The following is an 18,571-nucleotide window of genomic DNA, read 5'->3' on the forward strand; positions in this document are numbered from 1 at the left end:
AGTTGGGATAAAAACAGTGAGTCAGGAAGACAAACACTAAACCCCTGGCTCCTTCCTGTTCTGGAGCCAGCACTTCCGGGCAAACAGCGAGGAAGAAAGCAGCCATGCTTTTTCTCTGCAGAGGTGCCAGTGAATGTTCCCAGCCAATGACACAACTCCCAGGGTGTGGGATGCCTGCCGTGTGGGCTCCCGGGGATGGGCCTGAAGTCCAGCCGGTGCACGTATGGGCTGACTCCAGCCATGTCAGCAGAGGCCAGAAATGCACCTTCTTTTGTGGAAGCTCCCAATTTGTAAATATTACTGATAATTCTGAAATTCTGAAATGCCTGGTGAGTTAAATGAGCATGGTTTCAGCCATGCCAAGGCATCATTTGCCTTAATGGACCCACCTTGGCATGCAGTATTTGAGTCTAGCCAATGCTTCATTCCAGATGTTTGTTCTCACGTTGTATTGGCTGCGCTGAAGGCAGGTGCTCGTCTCTGGGGAAAGTGACTTAAGATGCTAAAGCCCACAGCTCCGCTTCGCTGTTGTCACAGTGAAACCATGCCACCATTCATCTTTGTTGGGCAGTTGTGTGTTTACTGCAAGAGACGTGCCATTCTACACCGGGGCCAGGGAGGAAAGTGGCCTTGCTGTGTTATTAATTACTTAGATTGAAAAAATATTAATATCGTTGTATTAAAAATGCATTACAGTTTCAGCACAGTTGATTCTCACTAACTGTAAAGGAGGAAGATAAGGGCAAAATGTGGGCCAGGAAAGGTGTTCCCATTAACCACATACCAGCCGCAGAGTTTCAGAGTGTCCTTTTCAAAACCCATTGCAAAGGGGGTTTGAGGCAGCATGAACAAAAGGCATAAAAATAACTCTAGTTAAAGAGGGAAATAAATATTCATACCAAGGAAACAAGGGGACACACACACACACACACACACACACACACACACGGTTCTAAAGGTCAAGGTTAAGATAGTCGGCAGGAAGGCATTTCACTGTGCACTTCCGGGAAGAAGACAGCAAGGGAGAAAAGAGCCTGTGGTTAAAGCCCTGTCTACCAGAGAGGGAGGAAGCAGGCTGGCTCTTGAGGAGAGAGGGGATTTTCCCCCTGGATCCTTTCCTAAAGATGTCCTTTATACAGAGCTGCACTGAGGGGTCGCAGAGGAATCCAGGCTCGCAGAATCTTCTATCCTGTGTTCTTCCTGGGGCAAATGTGGCTCTCATATAGCCTCTAAGCATACTCTTGTAGTTTAATGACACTAACGTGGTATATACGTAAATATGTAGAAAAATGTCTCAAAGGGCTCAAACCCACACACACACACACACCACCCAGTGGAGGTGGAGGAGGAGGCTGGGATGGGACAGGAGACAGTTGGTCCATAGGGACTTATTTAAAATCAAAAAACAGAAAACAAACCCTAAAAAACAGCCAGGTGAAGTGGTTCACGCAGCACTCTGGGAGCCTGCGGCACACAGATCACCTGAGGTCAGGAGTTCAAGACCAGCCTGGCCAACATGGTGAAACCCTGTCTCTACTAAAAATACAAAAAGCAACCGGGCATGGTGGCACACACCTGTAATGCCAGCTATTTGGGAGGCTAAGGCACAAGAATCCCTTAAACCCAGGAGGCAAAGGTTGCAGTGAGCTGAGATCGTGTCACTGCTGCATGCACTCCACCCTGGGTGACAGAGTGAGACTCCATCTCAAAAAGTAAAAAGAAAATTTAAAGAAAGGGTAGGGGCTCTGAGCTCCACAAGTACAGGGGCTCCTGCCAGTGATCAGGCCAGCGTGGGCCAGGACAGTGGCTTTCTTGGAATCTAGCTTGACCCACAGGACGATGTGGTTAAGACCTCAGCACGCCAGCCAGAGTGGCTTCCACATACCAGCTGCGTGACCTTGGGGAGGGCATGTGCCTCAGTTTCTCCATCACAAAATGGGACCCTAATGCTTCCCTTGCAGGATCGTTCTGAGGATGGCATAGGACGATGCAGTCTGTTATCCTTTAAACAGAATATCCAGAGAAATGACTAATATTTCTTCCCTGTGGGACCCGTCTCTGATGATCCTCGGGCCACCTGTGCCCATGAATGTGGCTTGTTTGGCCTGCAGAGAGCTAGAAACATTTCAGAACTCAGAGCTGCCAGGCAGGGCATGACCTTCCCACCTCCCCATGACCCCTGCAGACTACCTGAGCCCACTCCTCTCTCTTACCTGCCTGACCCCTGCCACAGTCTGCTTCTCTCTCAGTCCTCTCCCCGCCAGACATCTTGGTGGGAGCAGGGCAGCAGATGGCTGGAGGTCAGATGGGCTCTGGACTGGGAAAGGAAGGTGGGTGGGCATGTCATGGAAGCCGGGCACCCTATTAGGAAAGCTAGGATGCCCAACTTGTGACTGTGTTGGACTAGAAGGTTCCCCCAGCACCCACCACCTCTTTAAAGGAAGGCGTTTCTGTCTCACCAGACGTCTCTATGGCAGTAATTTTGCAGAACCAGTCATTGAAAACTGCCCATGCTGTCCTCAAATAGGTGTTTCCTGATGAATTCACAGCACGCACTTGGTCTGTGCCTCCGCTAAACAGAGAATCCATCCATATAAACATGTAAAAGAGTGCTTTGAGAATCGAGTTTTCTGACAGTCGGCAAATAGTAGCCTGCCATCCGCAACTGGATGATTGAAGCCGAGTTCCCGTGGCGTAACGCAGGTTGGACGGTTCTCCTTCTAAATTGCTGCAGAAACCTCTGTAACTCAGTGATCCTGAAATTTGTTAGCTCCTACTCACCTAGCTTTCGGGAAGGCTAAGTTGGGGGTTAGTACAAGTGAACATCTCCAGGGTCTCAGATCCCGTCTCCCAAGAGATCAGAAACCACGGCAACAGGGGAAATCAACAGCCTGGAGGTGAAACCCACAGGCTGCCACTTTTCTGATCAGGCTTGTTCCTAGAGCACTGTTGAGAGAGCAGTGCTTCCAGGAGAGAATACCTGTGTTTATTCATTTGGTAATTCCAAAGCAATTTTCTTTTTTGAGATGAAGTTTTTACTCTTGTCATCCAGGCTGGAGTGTAATGGCACGATCTCAGCTCACTGCCACCTCCGCAACCCAGGTTCAAGGGATTCTTCTGCTCAACCTCCTGAGTAGCTGGGATTACTGGCTCGCACCATCACGTCCGGCTAATTTTTGTATTTTTAGTAGAGACGGGGTTTCATCATGTTGGCCACGCTGCCCTCGAACTCCTGACCTCAGGTGATCTTCCCGCCTCAGCCTCCCAAAGTTCTGGGATTACAGGCATGAGCCACCACGCCCAGCCCAAAAATGATTATTGAGTGCCTACTGTGTGCCCTTGGACAAGACAGGCAGGGCCTCAGCTGTCTTGGAGCCTAACTTTGAGTGGGAAAAACAATTAAGTTAAAAGCTGATAAGCAAGACCATTGAGAGACTAAACAGGAAAGAAAACAGGGCAGTAAGATAGAGAGGCGGCCGACGGGGCGGAGCTGCTCTAGCGGGTGGCCAGGGAGGGTCCTGAAGAGAAGAAGGAGCAAGGCTGTGGGCATCTGGGGCCGAACATGCCAGGCAAGCACAGAGGTTCTAAGGCAGGAACAGGCTGAGCCACATCAAGGAAGCGAGGCAGGTGCCAGGAGCCGGAGTCAGAGACGTCAGCAGGCACCCCTGAAGGATTGATTGTCAATGCCATAGGAAGTCACTGCGCAGCTTTAAGCAGGAGGCTCCCGTGATCTCATTTCCATTGTTAAAAAAAAGATTCACTGCTGTGTGGAAAATGAAGTGAGTGCAGGGTTAGAGGGAGACAGCCCAGATGGGAGGCAGAGAGACCAACTAGGAGGTAACGGTGGTGTCTCTAGGAGAGATCCCAGTGGCCCGGGCAGCAGCGCACGAGGTCAGGTCCAGGGCGTGTTCTGGAGAGAGTCCAGGGGCGCGCCAGCAGACTGGATGTGAGCAAGAAGCAAGAGGCGACAAGGGGATGGCGAGCTTTTTAGCAGATTCTCAAACGATGGACCTATTTTTAAGGTAGTTGAAGACTAGACTTGGAGAAAGTGATTTAAGAATTTTGTTTGGGGCACATCAGGCAGGGTGACTCACACCAGTAATCCCAGCACTTTGGGACGCCAAGGCAGGAGGATCCCTTGAGCCCGGGAGTTCACGAACAGCCTGGGCAACATAGTGAGACCCCATCTTTACCCTCCCCCCACATTTTTTTAAATTAGCTGGCAGTGGTGGCATGCACCTGTAGTCCCAGCCTCCCAGGAGGCTGAAACGGGAGGGTCACTTGAGCCCAGAAATTCGGGGTTGTAGTGAACCCTGATCAAGCCACTGCACGCCAGTCTGGGCAACAGAATAAGATCCAGTCTCAAAAAAAAAAAGAGAGTGCATTCTGTTTTGGGCACTTTAATATTGGAATACATGTGACATATCCAGGAAGAGAGGCCAAGCAGTCACTTGGGGCTTGGTGGAGAGGTCAGGGTTGGAGATGAGAATAACTGTGAGCCCGGGACCCAGATGGGATCACCTGGAGAGCGAGGGCAGAGCACTCAGAAGGCCAAGCACTGAGCCCTGGGCAGCCCAGTTGTTCAAGTCCCAGTGGAAGAAGAGGAAGCAGCCCAGGATTTCTGCAGGCTCAGCCAGCGAGGCAGGAGAAAACCGGGTGAGTACAGAGCCACACAACCCCCAGGAAGGAAAGTCATCACAGAGGAGGAGGAGAAGCTGTGGAGTACTACTGAGCAGACACACCCATCCCCCCACCCCATAAAGGACTGAGAACTCCCCATGGAGTGTGGCAGTTGGCCGGACCCTGTAATTTACTCTAGGAACCAGACACTTCTGAGAGTCATTAGTAATGACACCAGGACAACAGGTATAAATCAGAATCGTCCCAGACAAAAAAGGACGGCCTGTCACCCTAGTTATTGGTGCCCGGGCCAGGTGGGTTCCACGTGGAAGTGGAGTCAGAAGGCCAGCGGGAGGAGGAGCCACAGGGACAGTGACACTCAGAGATTCACTGACAGAGTGACTGACAGGTCGTGGGGGGCCCCTGCAATGGAACATTCCTTAGCAGTAGGAAGGAAAGGAGCTATTGGCTCCCATAATGCAGGTGAATCTCAGAGCAGTCATGATGACTGAAAGAAGCCGGGCAAAAAAGAGTACACGCATCATGATTCCTTTATGTAAACATTCCAGAAGGGACGATCGGTGTATAGGGAGAGATGGTAGCCGGGTGGTTGCCTGGGGCTGGGGAAGGAGACAGGGGAGACGGGTTACCGAGGGGCATAGGCACATTTGTTCTTTTGAGTGTGATGGTTTCATCGGTGTAGACACGTGTTAAAACTGATCAAGCCGTACCCATTAAAAATGCACAGCTTATCGTATGGGGTATGTGTTCTATTCCTCCATAAAGCTGGGGAAAGAGTCGCTGTCAAGAGGACAAGCCAAGTGGAACAGTAGCAGGAGGTGTGATTTTATCTTACACATAGAAGGAAGCAAGTTGAACCTGCGTGATGTAGGGGCATTTATGCTGGGGAGGACAGGGAGAGAGGAGAGCTAGGTGGGGACCCTTTGTGAAGGTTACTGCATGTCTGTGGAGGGCTTTGGCATTTATCCCATCATCGGCATGGTTTTCCACTCTGTCGTGTGAAGAAATCATCTGGAGAACTTGTTCTGAGTGCAGAGGTTACCTGGAGGCTGCCCTTGAGACAGTGGTCCTCACACGGCATCCTCCCGGCTCCCGTCCAACTGCAGCTGCTGCGGACACGGGACAGTCCCCACATGTGGACGGTGCCCTGCCTCAGGTGCTTGTGGGGTGCTCTGCCAGGGGAGCACACTCAGCTTGTGCATGTGTGGGGGCATTGTTGCCCCGAGGGCAGCCTTCAGCAGGCAGTGGATCCGTGTCCCAGTCTCGGAGAGACATTTGCAAGGTACATTTAAGCAGAAGCCTCCCATGATCTGATTTCAGTTAAAAAGAAAAAAAAAAAAAAAAAAGACGCACTGCTGCATAGAAAATGAAGTGTGAGTGCAGGATTTGTAGGAGACGGCCCAGAGTGGAAGCGGAGAGACCAATTAGGAGGCGACAGTGATGTCTCTGGCAGAGACCCTGGTGGCCTGGGCCAAGAAGGCCACAGCACGTTCAGGGCAAAAAGGTCAGACCCCAGAAGTGTTCTGGAGGAGAGGCGAGGGACAGCTGACAGACCGGATGGGCGAGTGGGAACGTGAGCGGGATAGAGGGGGCTGCGAGGTTTTTGGCGACTGCTTCAGCGGTGGAGCCGTTTTTAATACAGGTGAAGGCCAGGCTGGGAGAAAGTCAGTTCTTGGAGTTCCGCAGAGGACCCTTGTGGGAAGGAACACCAGCTGACCACAGCAGTGACCAGCCCCCCAAAATTGAGTTTTTCCTTTTTCCTGCCCTATCTTACTTTCCCCGTTTCCTCTTGGAATCCAAATACAAGTCCTTGTCTCCGCCTCTGCTTTTACGGTACCCCAATGACAATACCCGCGGAGGCCAGGGAGGCTGTGTTGTATAAGCACTCCAGGCTTTGTGGCGCAGATGGTCCCAGGAACTGGACTTTAAAGAACACTGCTATAGGCTGTGAAAAAAACATGAAGGATTTCACACAGGGGAATGACTGGGCAGATTTGCTCTTGTAGAAAATTAACTCTGGTGGCAATGTGAAGTTGAAGTGAAAGTAGCAAGAGACGGGAGGCAGGGAGACCAATTAGTAGGCTATTACCAATGTCCCAACAGGAGGTAATGATGACGAAGGCAGCGATTGAGGCTGCCTCTTTGTGAAAGTCCTTTGATTTATGGAGTATATAACGGTTCGCACAGAAATGAGACCGAGCCTCGTTTCACACCCCCAGCGCTGTCGTTTTCAAAAGCTCCCATTTCCAGCATTTCACATTTTCTTTTCTTTTTTTGGTATCTTCGACTTCCAAAATTCGATACATCAGTCTGATGCCATGCATCTCCGTTTTGTTAAATCTTATGATTTCAGGATCTTGACATGGGTGCCAAGGATGTGAAGCTTTACGTCAACAGGAACCTCATCTTCAGTGGCGAGTTAGACAAAGCAGATAGGGAGGCCCCGGCGGACCGCAGCATCCTGGTTGACCAGAAGAACGAGAAGAGCGAGCGACTGGAGAACCCCATGAACGCTCACCTGGAAGAAAGCAGAGGTGCCCACGAGATGGCTGGCAATGGGGACAGGGAGCTTGGTCTCGGTTGCTCACAGCCAGCTGAAACATTAGTGGATGCAAAGCGTTCTTCACAAGGAAACATGTCTGGCGAAAGGATGAATTCTACTAATTGCAGGAGAGACAGGTTGTCCCCGTTAGAGGAATATTTGACACTGTCAGCAGCCCCCGCTTCGATGGGTGACAGGCCCAGTGTTCCTGCCACCTCCCCACCTGTGAGGTGCCCTCCTGTCCATGAGGAACCCTCTCTCATCCAACAACTGGAAAACCTCATGGGCAGAAAAATCTCTGAGCCACCCGGGAGAACGCCACTGTGGTTACAACCTTCTCCCACCGGGAAGGACGGGAAGCAGGGAGGCGGGAAGCCAAAACCCCTCTGGCTTAGTCCCGAGAAGCCACTGGCCTGGAAGGGCAGGCTCCCGTCAGAAGATGTCATCTGTGAGGGTCCCAGAGAGACCGAGGCCGAGGATAAAGGCCACCGGCGTGATCCAGGGCGGGGGACCAGCCGGAGTGTCAACACCAAGGAGAGACCCCGGAGGGCAACCCCCAAAGTCTGCAGTGATGACGTAGACATCTTTGACGAGCCCCCCAACAGAGAGCACCCTGCTAGTGGGAGGAGGGGCTCAAGGAAGGATGCTGGCAGCAGTAGTCATGGTGATGACCAGCCAGCCAGCAGAGGTAAGCTCCAAAAAGCAGCCTGACTTTGGCACCGTCACCCCAGTGCCTCTAATTGGCATGAAGCCATTTAGCTCCCTGGACCTCACTTTCCTTATCCGCAAAACAAGGTGGTGCTTCTCAACTAAGGGTCACAAAATCACTGTCTCAGGGGCCAAAGAGGTGCATCAGTGAGTGAAATGGGCAAGACATTTTGCATGGTAAATTCATAGATGCATTTGCCATTGCCACCAAGATATGTCCCTTTGCCCATTTATCTTGCAACCCATGGCTTTTCCAAGCCATTTCCAATAGACTTTGTTCTTCTACCTTTCATGGAGACATTGATCCACGGTCACTTCGCTTTACCCTTAGCTGTACTGTTAGAGAAATAGCTAGCTACAGTGGCCAGGCCTGTAATCCCAGCACTTGGGGAAGCCGAGGCAGGAGGATCGCTTGAGCCCAGGAGGTCGAGGCTGCAGTGAGCCATGATTGCACCACTGCACTCCAGCCTCGGTGACACAGCAAAACTCTGTCTCAAAGAAGAAAAAGAAAAAATAATAACACACGTGTAATGATGCATAGCAATTGACACGTGCCTGGGTATTGGAAGTGGCACAGGGAATGATGAGGACTTTGGCAATTTGGAAACCATAAGCCCACCCACAGGGCGGCTGCCAGTCCGCTCAGGTTTCTACTCAGCATTCAGGAGTGCAAGGCCCGGCCAGCTGCTGTGGCTCCTGCCTATAATCCCAGCACTTTGGGAGGCTGAGGCAGGCAGATCACCTGAGGCCAGGAGTTCAAGACCAGCCTGGCCAATATAGTGAAACCCCTGACTCTACTAAAAATAAAATTCACCAGGCATGGTGGTGTGTGCCTATAATCCCAGCTACTTGGGAGGCTGAGACAGGAGGGTCTCTTGAACCCAAGAGGTGGAGGCTACAGTGAGCCGAGATTGTGCCACTGCACTCCAGCCTGGGTGACAGCAAGACTCCATCTCAAAAAAAAGAATGAATGCAAGGCCAGTGTACCAGACCTCCCCTTTCCATTTTTCAAGATAAACCAGAATTTTTTGTTTGTTTGTTTTGTTTTGTTTTGTTTTTGAGACAGAGTTTTGCTCTTATTGCCCAGGCTGGAGTGCAATGGCATGATCTCGGCTCACTGTAACCTCTGCCTCCCGGTTTCAAGCGATTCTCCTGCCTCAGTCTCCCGAGTAGCTAGGATTACAGGCATGGGCCACCACGCCCGGCTAATTTTGTATTTTTAGTAGAGATAGGGTTTCTCTATGTTGGTCAGGCTGGTCTCGAACTCCTGACCTCACATGATTCACCCGCCTCTGCCTCCCAAAGAGCTGGGATTACAGGCATGAGCCATTGTGCCCGACCAATGTTTCTTTTTTTTTTTTTTTTTTTAACTTTGGCAACTGAGATTATTTTTAAACCACTGTATGTGTCAAAAAAAAAAAAAAAAAGGCAAGGCACATCTTTTGGCAGGACTCACCCTGAGAGCTTTGTGAACTTTACAGTAGATGATCTTCAAGGGCACTCCTGATTCTGAAAGGAGAGTCCATCAGGGCAGGGATTCTCAATATTTACACTCAGACTTGGTTCCTGGGAAGGAGCATGGATAGCAGCTGGGAGTCAAACCATTGAATCCAAACTCGGTCACTTACAGACCTGGGACCTGTAGCCAGGCACACAGCTCTTGGCCTCAGTGTTTCATCTGTAAAATGGTAATGACTTCCCTATGCAGTGGGGAGGGAATGAGATGATGGCCTCTCAATAGCAACACTGAGCCTGTCACGTGATGCGCGCTCGGTGAGCAGTAGCCATTATTTCAGCACTAGCGTAGCCGAGGTCCTCTTCCATCCAGAGTGCTCAGGCCTCACCCCTAAAGCCTCTGGATTTAACCCCACCCCCTACCACGTGGGGGCACAAGCCCTGGAGCCAGGGCGCCTGGGCTGGTTTCCTGGCTCCATCACCTCCAACCCACACCCTGCTAGGCCTCAGTTTCCTCATCTGTAAAATGACACTAATAATACGTGGGGTGCTGGGAGGATCAAATGAGATCATACTTGTGGAGCGTTTGACACAGCGCCTGGCACACAGGAGCCCCCAAGAGATACTAGCTGCTCTGACATCGTCACCACCCCCTCTGAGATGATGCCTCTGGGTGAAATATCTATGTGTAGCTAAGGCATGCGTTTTTTTTCTGGTTTTAGTTTCTTTTTTTTTTTTAGTTTTTATTTTAAGTTCCAGGATACCTGTGCAGGATGTGCAGGTTTGTTACGTAGGTAAACGTGTGCCGTGGTGGTTTGCTGCACAGATCAACCTATCACCTAGGTGTTAAGCCCAGCATGCATTAGCTACTCCTCCCAATGCTCTCCCCCTCACTACTACACCCCCCAGCAGGCCCCAGTGCGTGACGTTCCCCTCCCTATGTGCATGTGTTCTCACAGTTCAGCTCCCACTTATAAGCGAAAACATGCAGTGCTTAGTTTTCTGTTCCTGCATTAGTTTACTGAGGAGAATGGCTCCTGGCTACGTCCATGCCCCTGCAAAGGACATGATCTTGTTCCTTTTTTTTTTTTTTTGAGAAGTCTTGCTCTGTTGCTTAGGCTAGAGAGCAGTGGCGCAGTCTCAGCTCACTGCAGCCTCCACCTCCCAGGTCCAAGTGATTCTTCTGCCTCAGCCTCCCAAGCAGCTGGATTATAGGCACATGCCAGCATGCCCGGTTGATTTTTTGTATTTTTAGTAGAGACGGGGTTTCGCTGTGTTAGCCAGGATAGTCGTGAGCTCCTGACCTTGTGAACTGTCCATCTCAGACTTCCAAAGTGCTGGGATGACAGGGGCGAGCCACCACGCCCAGTCCAATCTCATTCCTTTTTATGGCTGTATAGTATTCCATGGTGTATGTGTACCACATTTTCTTTATCCAGTCTATCACTGATGGGCATGTGGGTTAATTTCATGTCTTAATGCATGCATTTTTTTAATGATTCAAATCAGCATCTTCTCTATTAGGGCTCTCTCCAATAGAGACATACCCCTGACATGTCACTTAGGATACAGGAACAAGTTCCTCAGACTCTGAGTGTCTTCCTAGGCAGAGCAGCCTCCCCTGGTCCCCAAGCCTCACAGACTGTTGCTGCTTACCCCTTCTGAAACTTAACACCGAAGCTCAGTCAGTGTCAGGAGGAGGATAAAGTGGAAGGAAAGAGTTGAGGAGCTCTCCGAGGGCAGGTACCTGGCTCATGGCAGGTCCTCTGCAGTGTGGGAGGGTCATTATAAGAACTGCAGATGCACAGCATGCTTGGTAAGCTAGGCTCTGGTCCAGCACGTCACCCAGATAACCTCATGGCAGACTCATTTTACAGATGAAGAGAACCTGAGATTGAAGTCACATTCTGTAGGTCACATAGACAGTCAGGACTCGAACTCAGGCAGATCAGCTCTACCATATGTGTTTCCAAACACTGCCCTTTAGTAGTCACTGCCTGTGGTCACAGCCATCGTCACCCATTTGCCCCGGAAAACCAGGCCATCCCAAGCTTTCCCAGCACAGAGTCGTGCAAAGCCTCCGGGAGTTCTGAGGCAACCGTGTTATTCTAACTCGCCCAAGTTCAGGAGATTTTGTTTCACTTTAATTTCTTTCCAAGCATTTCAGGCTTGGCTCAGTGGCACATTAAGAACCAAGCCCTTGAGATTTCATGCCTGTTAAGCCAGAAGAGCTAAAAAGGAAAGTTGCTTAGAAATTTTACATCATCCATTACCTCAAGCCAAATCCCATAGCCATGCCCTTCTGGAAAGGTGCAGGCCAGCTCACCAAGAATGCTTGTATAGAATGACTATCCGAGTTCCATTCTGGGATCAGAATTGTGTGGCCTTTATAGGAGAGTGCCTGGGGACTGGGTGCACTGTCTCACACCTGTAAACCCAGCACCTTTGGAGGTTAAGGTGGGAAGATTTCTTGAGGCCAGGAGTTCAAGACCAGTCTGGGCAACATAATAAGACTCCCATCTCTACAAAAGTTAAAAAAGAAATAGCTGAGTGTGATTGTGTGTGTCTGTAGTCCCACCTATTTGGGAGGCTGAGGCAGGCGGACCACTTGAACCTAGGCACTGAAATGCCTGAAAAGAAATTAAAGTGAAACAAAGCCTGCAGTTCAAGTCTGGAATTCAAGGCTGCCGTCAGCCATGATCGTACCACATCACTCTAGCCTGGGTGACAGAGTGAGAGACTGTCTCTAAAAAAATGAAAATTGGGCACGGTGGCTCACACCTATAATCCCAGCACTTTGGGAGGCTGAGGTGGGTGGATAACTTGAGGTCAAGAATTTGAGACCAGCCTGACCAACATGGCAAAACATCGTGTCTACTAAAAATACAAAAATTAGCCGGACGTAGTGGTGTGCACCTGTAATCCCAGCTACTCGGGAGGCTGAGGCATGAGAATCGCTTGAGCTCAAGAGGTGGAGCTTGCAGTGAGCTGAGATCGTGCCACTGCACTCCAGCCTGGGCGACAGAATGAGACTCTGTCTCAAAAAATAAAATAAAATAAATTAATTAAAATTAAAGTAATTGAATTTAGGGAGCTTATAAAAATCAAGACAGAGCAGGATCCCATCTCTTAAAAAAAGAGAGAAAGAGCAAGAGAGAGAGCGAGCTTGAGAATTCTTATGCCCAGCAAAGCATCTCATTGAATGCCATCTGTGTTTTGGAAGTATCTTCATCAGGAGTCAGTTGTTTACAGGTGAAGGAGATCTCATCAGCCCAGTTTGAGCAGTAACAGGGGTGTTATTTGGTGAATCCTTAATGAACACCTTGACCAGTAACTATGTCCCAGCTCTTGTTCCTGCAGCCAATTCCAAAGTCTCAGGGGCCCATCTCTTAAAAAAAGAGAGAACAGGTGTCCACTCCTTGTCCAATCAGTGATGGCCGAAGGGTGGTTCACTGGAATAAACATGGCTCTGTGATATTCCGCTCAGTACTTCATCATTTCCTGTTTTAGTAGCAGTCACCACATACCTCATGGCAGTGCAGTTGAATTTGACAAACTTGAGTTCAGAGCTCCATAGTCCTATTCACCTCAATCTAGGAGTATGTCGGAAACTTCGATAGCACCATCTCCTCATCGGGGGCCCCTCCCAGACTGTGTTGACTGCAGATTGAAGGAGTGGCTTTCTGATGTCTATGCAGGTTATAGAAACGATGGTGATAACAGGACAGAGCACTGACCCCAGCTGCTCCCCAATTCCCATGAAGTCTCCAGACAGAGAGGTCCGTGGGCCCCCAGCCAGCTCTCACATCAAAGATGTCTAAGAGCAAGCCTCCACTACTCTGCTTTTTTTGTTTGTTTTTTTGAGATGGAGTCTTGCTATGTCGCCCAGGCTGGAGTGCAGTGGCGCAGTCTCGGCTCACTGCAACCTCCGCCTCCTGGGTTCAAGCGATTCTCCTGCCTCCACCTCCCAAGTATCTGGGATTATAGGCATGCATCAGCACACCCAGCTGATTTTTGTATTTTTAGTAGAGATGGAGTTTTCCTATGTTGGCCAGACTGGTCTTGAACTCCTGACCTTAGATGATCCACCCACCTCGGCCTCCCAAAGTGTTGGGAATACAGGTGTGAGCTGCCATGCCCGGCCATCTACTCCTCTGCTTTTAAACCCAGAGTGTACAACTTGTGGAGAATAGGTTAGAAAGCAGACGCAGAATGAAAGCAAAGTCCCTGCCTGTCTGGCACATTCAGGCAGTGTCCCTGACACGTGACGTTCGGTGCTGTCTCCTCGGTGCACTTGGAAACCAACCCAGGCCATTCATTTTAGTCAATGGAAATCAAATCACATAAACTGAAGTCATGAGGATCCATATGGGTAGTTCCTTCTGCCAGATGTTAGGCCTCGTGCCTGAGGGGAGAGGATGGAAGAAACCTGTGGTATCTTTTTAAATGGCAGATGAGAAGGAGGAGAAGGCAGAGGACAGGGGCAGGGGAACCGACAGATGGAGGGGGAGTCCCTTGGCCTTGAGGCCTGATCCGGAGGGCTGCGTAATGTTGGTGCCCCTTCACTGGCATTTCCACACCCCAGGGGCTGTGCTGCGCACTGGGACACATCCAGGAGGGAGGATAAGGTGGCGGAGGAGGCCTCTCCAAGGAGGTGGGGGACAAGCAAAGCCAGCTACGCGGGCCCCTGGAGGAAGAGCACTCCTAGCAGGGGGGCAGCAAGGGCAAAGGCTCTGAGGCCAGAAGAGACAGTCTGGCCAGGCAGCAGGAGGGCCAGTGGGGCTGGAGCAGAGTGATCATGGTGGGGAGGGTAGAGGGGAGGGGCAGGAGTCCGCGGTGGCCACACTTAGAGCTGTGGGCGTGGTGAGAGTCTGGTTGTCTTGATTCTTAGTGCAGGACAGACGATGCCAGCTGGAGGGGTTGATGACAAACTCCTATTTTAGGCACTTGGAGACTGAAGTGACAAAGTGGACACATCTGGACCTCCTAAGAGGTTGTTGGAATTGAAGGATGGTGCCGGGGGAGAGAAGGCAGAACTTGACCCTTAAAGTTAAGCAGGGCCTGCCTGGGAACGAGGATCTGAATGAGGGCAAGGAGGGATGGTGGTTTCAGGAGAGGAGTGGCCTGGGCCTTGGAACACCCCCAGACTAAGGGTGTGAGAGGGTAGGACTGGGGTGATGGAGAGAGAGTTGTCAGCGGGAGAGGCAGAGAACCAGGGAGGTATAGCAGCTCCTAAGCCAGTGGAGCGGGAGATACCAAATGGAAGAGGTTTGCCAGGGATGCCACACATAGACTGAGGACTGACAAAGACCGGGAGGTGATTTTCACTTGGAGAAGGCGTTTCAGTGGCAGGTTAGGGAACTGTAGGAGTCTTATGGATGCAAAGGCCAGAAAGCCACCAGGAGTTTGACTTCAGGCACAGCTGGATCCAGAAGCTCAGAGGCTGTCATCGGGATCCTCCATCTCTCGGCTGGAGTTCTCCGTGTTGGCTTCATTCTCAGGCATGTTCTCCCCACAGGGCAGCAAAATGGGCTTTGGCAATTCCACCTCTACGTCCTTCCAGCTTCAGCACCACCAGTTGAAAGAGAGCCCCTCTTTGAGCCAGCTTGGAAGGATGCTGTCAGCATTGAGACAATTAGATGGCCTGAAGGTGGGAGGGGTCCCCAAAGGATCCCCCAGATTGGAGTGGAAGTGAAAGTGGAGTTTGGGTGAGCAAAATAATCCCAGTGGAAGGAGGCACCGGGTAGCAGGGGCTTGAGAGAGGCTGGGAAGGGTAGGAGGGGCAGCACAGCGCCTGAGTGAAACAGGCAGAAAATAGGACCATGGTCGGAGGGAGCTGCAGAAGCAGGTCGCCTTCCTGTTTCTTCCTTTCTCCTCTTTCAGGTAGGAGAGATTTATGCATGTCTGCAGGCAAAGAGGGGAAGGTGCCGGTGGGGAAGGAGTGATTGAAGATTCTGGAGAGAGGAGATAATTGATGGAGCCAAGCCCCCTAGGAGACAGGCAGGAAATGGAGTGCAGGGCACAGTGCGACATGAAAGAAGGAAAAACAGAATGTCAGTGTCAGCAGCCGCTGTTTTTGCAGGATGACACCCTTAGATGGCGGTGAGCCGAGGCGTGGCTGTGGAAACAGGCCACTGTGTGGTGGCTCTCAAGTTCCATAAGGAGGAGCGTGGGGCCTCAGATGAGTCTGGGCCAGTGTTCTCTACGTGCTTGGGACACAGGCTGTAGCCACGTGTACGAGTAAAGTCCTTACCTTATAATATACCTGGCTTACTGATTTTTTTAAAATAGCATTTTTGGCCAGGCGCGGTGGCTCACGCCTATAATCCCAGCACTTTGGGAGGCTGAGGCAGCTGAATCACTTGAGCCGAGTTCAAGACCAGCCTGGGCAACATGGCAAAACCCTGTCTCGAAAAATAAATAAATAAGAATTAAAACCCCCAAAAATAAAACCTCTAAGAATTAAATAAAAATTAGCCGAGCATGTTGGTACACACCTGTGGCCCAGCAGCTTGGGAGGCTGAGGTGGGAGGATCACCTGAGCCTGGGAGGTTAAGGCTGCAGTGAGCCATGATCACGTCACTGCACTCCAGCCTGGGTGACAGAGTGAGACCCTGTCTCAATCAGTCAGTAGCATTTTTTTCTCGATTATAAAAGTAGTAAAGGCTAGGCACAGTGGTCATACCTATAATCCCAAGTACTCAGAGGGCTGAAGCAGGAGGATCCGCCTGAGGCCAGGAGGTCAAGGCTGCAGTGAACCTTGATCACACCACTGCACTCCACCTGGGTGACAGAGCAAGACCCTGTCTTTAAAACATAAAAAAGAAAGAAAATAAAAGTAATGCATGTGGGGAACTTTAAACAATCAAGCTGCAAAGAAGAAAATAAAAGTCCTTCCTGCTCCCCACCCAGAAACCAGGAACAATGCTATTAACATGGGTGCGTGTCACCCCGTACCAGGATACGACGCATTTAAAATGGGTATCTGTCTTTTTCCATTTAACATTCTTCTGCGAGCCTTCCATCTGCCATTAAATTGTCTTTGAAAAACACCGTTAAGAGTCACGTGACTGTGACAGGCCTCCAGCGCAGACCCTCTTTTTGCTGACTCAGATGCCCCGGGCAGCAGCATAGCCGCCGGCCATGTGAGTTTCTACGGTGGGGAGCGACTCCTGGCAACATTTCTGACACAGCCAAGTCGTCTTCCCTTGATTCGCACGATGATTGCATTCTTAGAAAATTCTGTCTGTGAAAAAATACTTTGTGTTTTTGCAAAAACAATCAGATTCTGGAATTGGGTTATCACAATTTTTTTACCGACCTGAGTGCCCCACAGGGCAGTCAGAAGCTGTGTGGGACAGGAGACCAAGCTCTGAGCCAGGGTCCCCAGGCAGTGCAGGATTGTAACGTGCCTGGCCCTATCCATCCAGTGCCAGGAGGCCTCTTGGCTAAGGAGACAGCCAGGAGCAACAGTGCTGGTTTCTGGAGGGTCCCCCTGGAGGTGGCCCTGCCTCGCTGAGAGCCACCATAGGTGACAATCTCTAATGGTCCTCACTTCCACGCATGCCACTCACAGACCTCCCTCTCTTGTGTCCTTTCTTCCAGAAGACACCCAGTCTGCCAGGACGCCGTCACGGTCAAGGTGGCACAGTGAGCAGGAGCACACACTGCACGAGTCGTGGACCTCCCTCAGTGCCTTCGACCGCTCCCACCGGGGACGCATCTCCAACACGGAACTCCCCGGTGACATCCTGGACGAGTTCCTGCAGCAGAAGAGCAACCGGCATAGCGACCTGCTGCCCTCCAGGAAGGGGGAGCCACCAGGGCCATCGAGAGGGCAGGACGGCTGCTCTGGACAGACAGACGCCGAGGGCGACTTCAAAATCCCCGTCTTGCCTTATGGACAGCGCTTGGTCATTGACATCACATCTACCTGGGGGGACAGACACTATGTCGGCCTCAATGGAATAGAAATATTCAGTTCCAAAGGCGAGCCGGTGCAGATTTCAAACATTAAAGCGGACCCCCCCGACATCAATATTTTACCAGCCTATGGGAAAGACCCCCGCGTGGTGACCAACCTCATCGACGGGGTGAACAGGACCCAGGATGACATGCATGTCTGGCTGGCCCCCTTCACGCCAGGCAGGTCCCACTCTATCGCCATCGACTTCACGCACCCTTGCCACGTTGCCCTGATCAGAATCTGGAACTACAATAAATCTCGGATACATTCCTTCCGAGGTGTGAAGGACATCACCATGCTGTTAGACGGCCAGTGCATCTTTGAAGGAGAAATCGCCAAGGCCTCGGGAACCCTGGCGGGAGGTACGGCGCGTCTGTAAGAAAAGCTCTCAGAGCCCCTGTCTGCCACGTGCTGAGGGCCTATGGGAAGAAACAGACCAACTGGCGAGCCAACAGCAGATCCGTTCTTTCCTTCTTTCCCTGTTTCTTTCTTTCTTTCATTTTCTTCTCTTTCTTTTTCTTTCTTTCTCTTTTTCTTTCTCTTTCTTTCCTTCCTTCCTTCTTTCTTTTTTCTTTCTTTTCCTTCCTTCCTTCTTTCCCCCTTCCTTCCTCCATCCGTCCTTCCTCCCTCCCTCCTTTTTTCTCCTCTCTCTCTTTCTTTTCCTTTCTTTTCTTTTCTTTCTTTCTTTCTTCTTTCCTTCTCTTTCTTTTTCTTTCTCTCTCTTTCTCTCTCTTTCTTTCTCTTTCTTTCATTCCTTCTTTCTTTTTTCTTTCTCTCTTTCTTTTCCTTCCTTCCTTCTTTCCCCCTTCCTTCCTCCATCCGTCCTTCCTCCCTCCCTCCCTCCTTTCTTTCTTCCTTTCTCTTTCTGTCCTTCCTTCCTTTCTTTTTCTTCCTCTTTCTTTCTTTCTTTCTTTCTTTCTTTCTTTCTTTCTTTCATTTCTTAATTTCTTTCTTTCTTTTTCTTTCTTCTTCTTTCTCTCGCTCTGCACAATAGCATGATCTCAGCTCACTGCAGCTTCAACCTCCTGGTCTCAAGTGATCCTTCCATCTCACCCTCCTGAGTAGCTGGAACTGCAGATGCACCAACACTCCTGGCTAATTTTTGTATTTTTTGTAGAGACGAGGTTTCACCATGTTGCCCAGGCTGGTCTCGAACTCCTAGGCTCAAGTGATCCACCCACCTTGGGCCTCCCAAAGTGCTAGGATTACACGCATGAACCCCTGTGCCTGGCCACAGACCTGGTGTGCTCATCCCTTCC

General features: G+C 50.6%; 1 protein-coding gene across 7 annotated transcripts in view; it reads left to right on the top strand.

The window, feature by feature from the left end:
* The window catches only part of KIAA0556 (KIAA0556 ortholog), a 227,904-nt gene that overhangs the window by 179,197 nt on the left and 30,136 nt on the right, over positions 1 to 18,571 (top strand). For all 7 annotated transcript variants that reach the window (XR_004258216.1, XM_032243026.1, XM_032243027.1 and 4 more), the window contains 2 exons: positions 6,995 to 7,871; positions 16,952 to 17,674. Coding sequence is in view for 6 of the 7 variants with exons in the window: in XM_032243026.1 (XP_032098917.1) it covers positions 6,995 to 7,871; positions 16,952 to 17,674 (1,600 nt within the window). In the remaining variant the exon portion in view is untranslated. The remainder of the gene's footprint in view (positions 1 to 6,994; positions 7,872 to 16,951; positions 17,675 to 18,571) is intronic.

The sequence above is a fragment of the Sapajus apella genome, unplaced genomic scaffold (genome assembly GCF_009761245.1).
Source record: "Sapajus apella isolate SASKATOON/1434 unplaced genomic scaffold, GSC_monkey_1.0 scaffold51, whole genome shotgun sequence".
In the NCBI taxonomy this organism is placed as follows: Eukaryota; Metazoa; Chordata; class Mammalia; order Primates; family Cebidae; genus Sapajus; species Sapajus apella.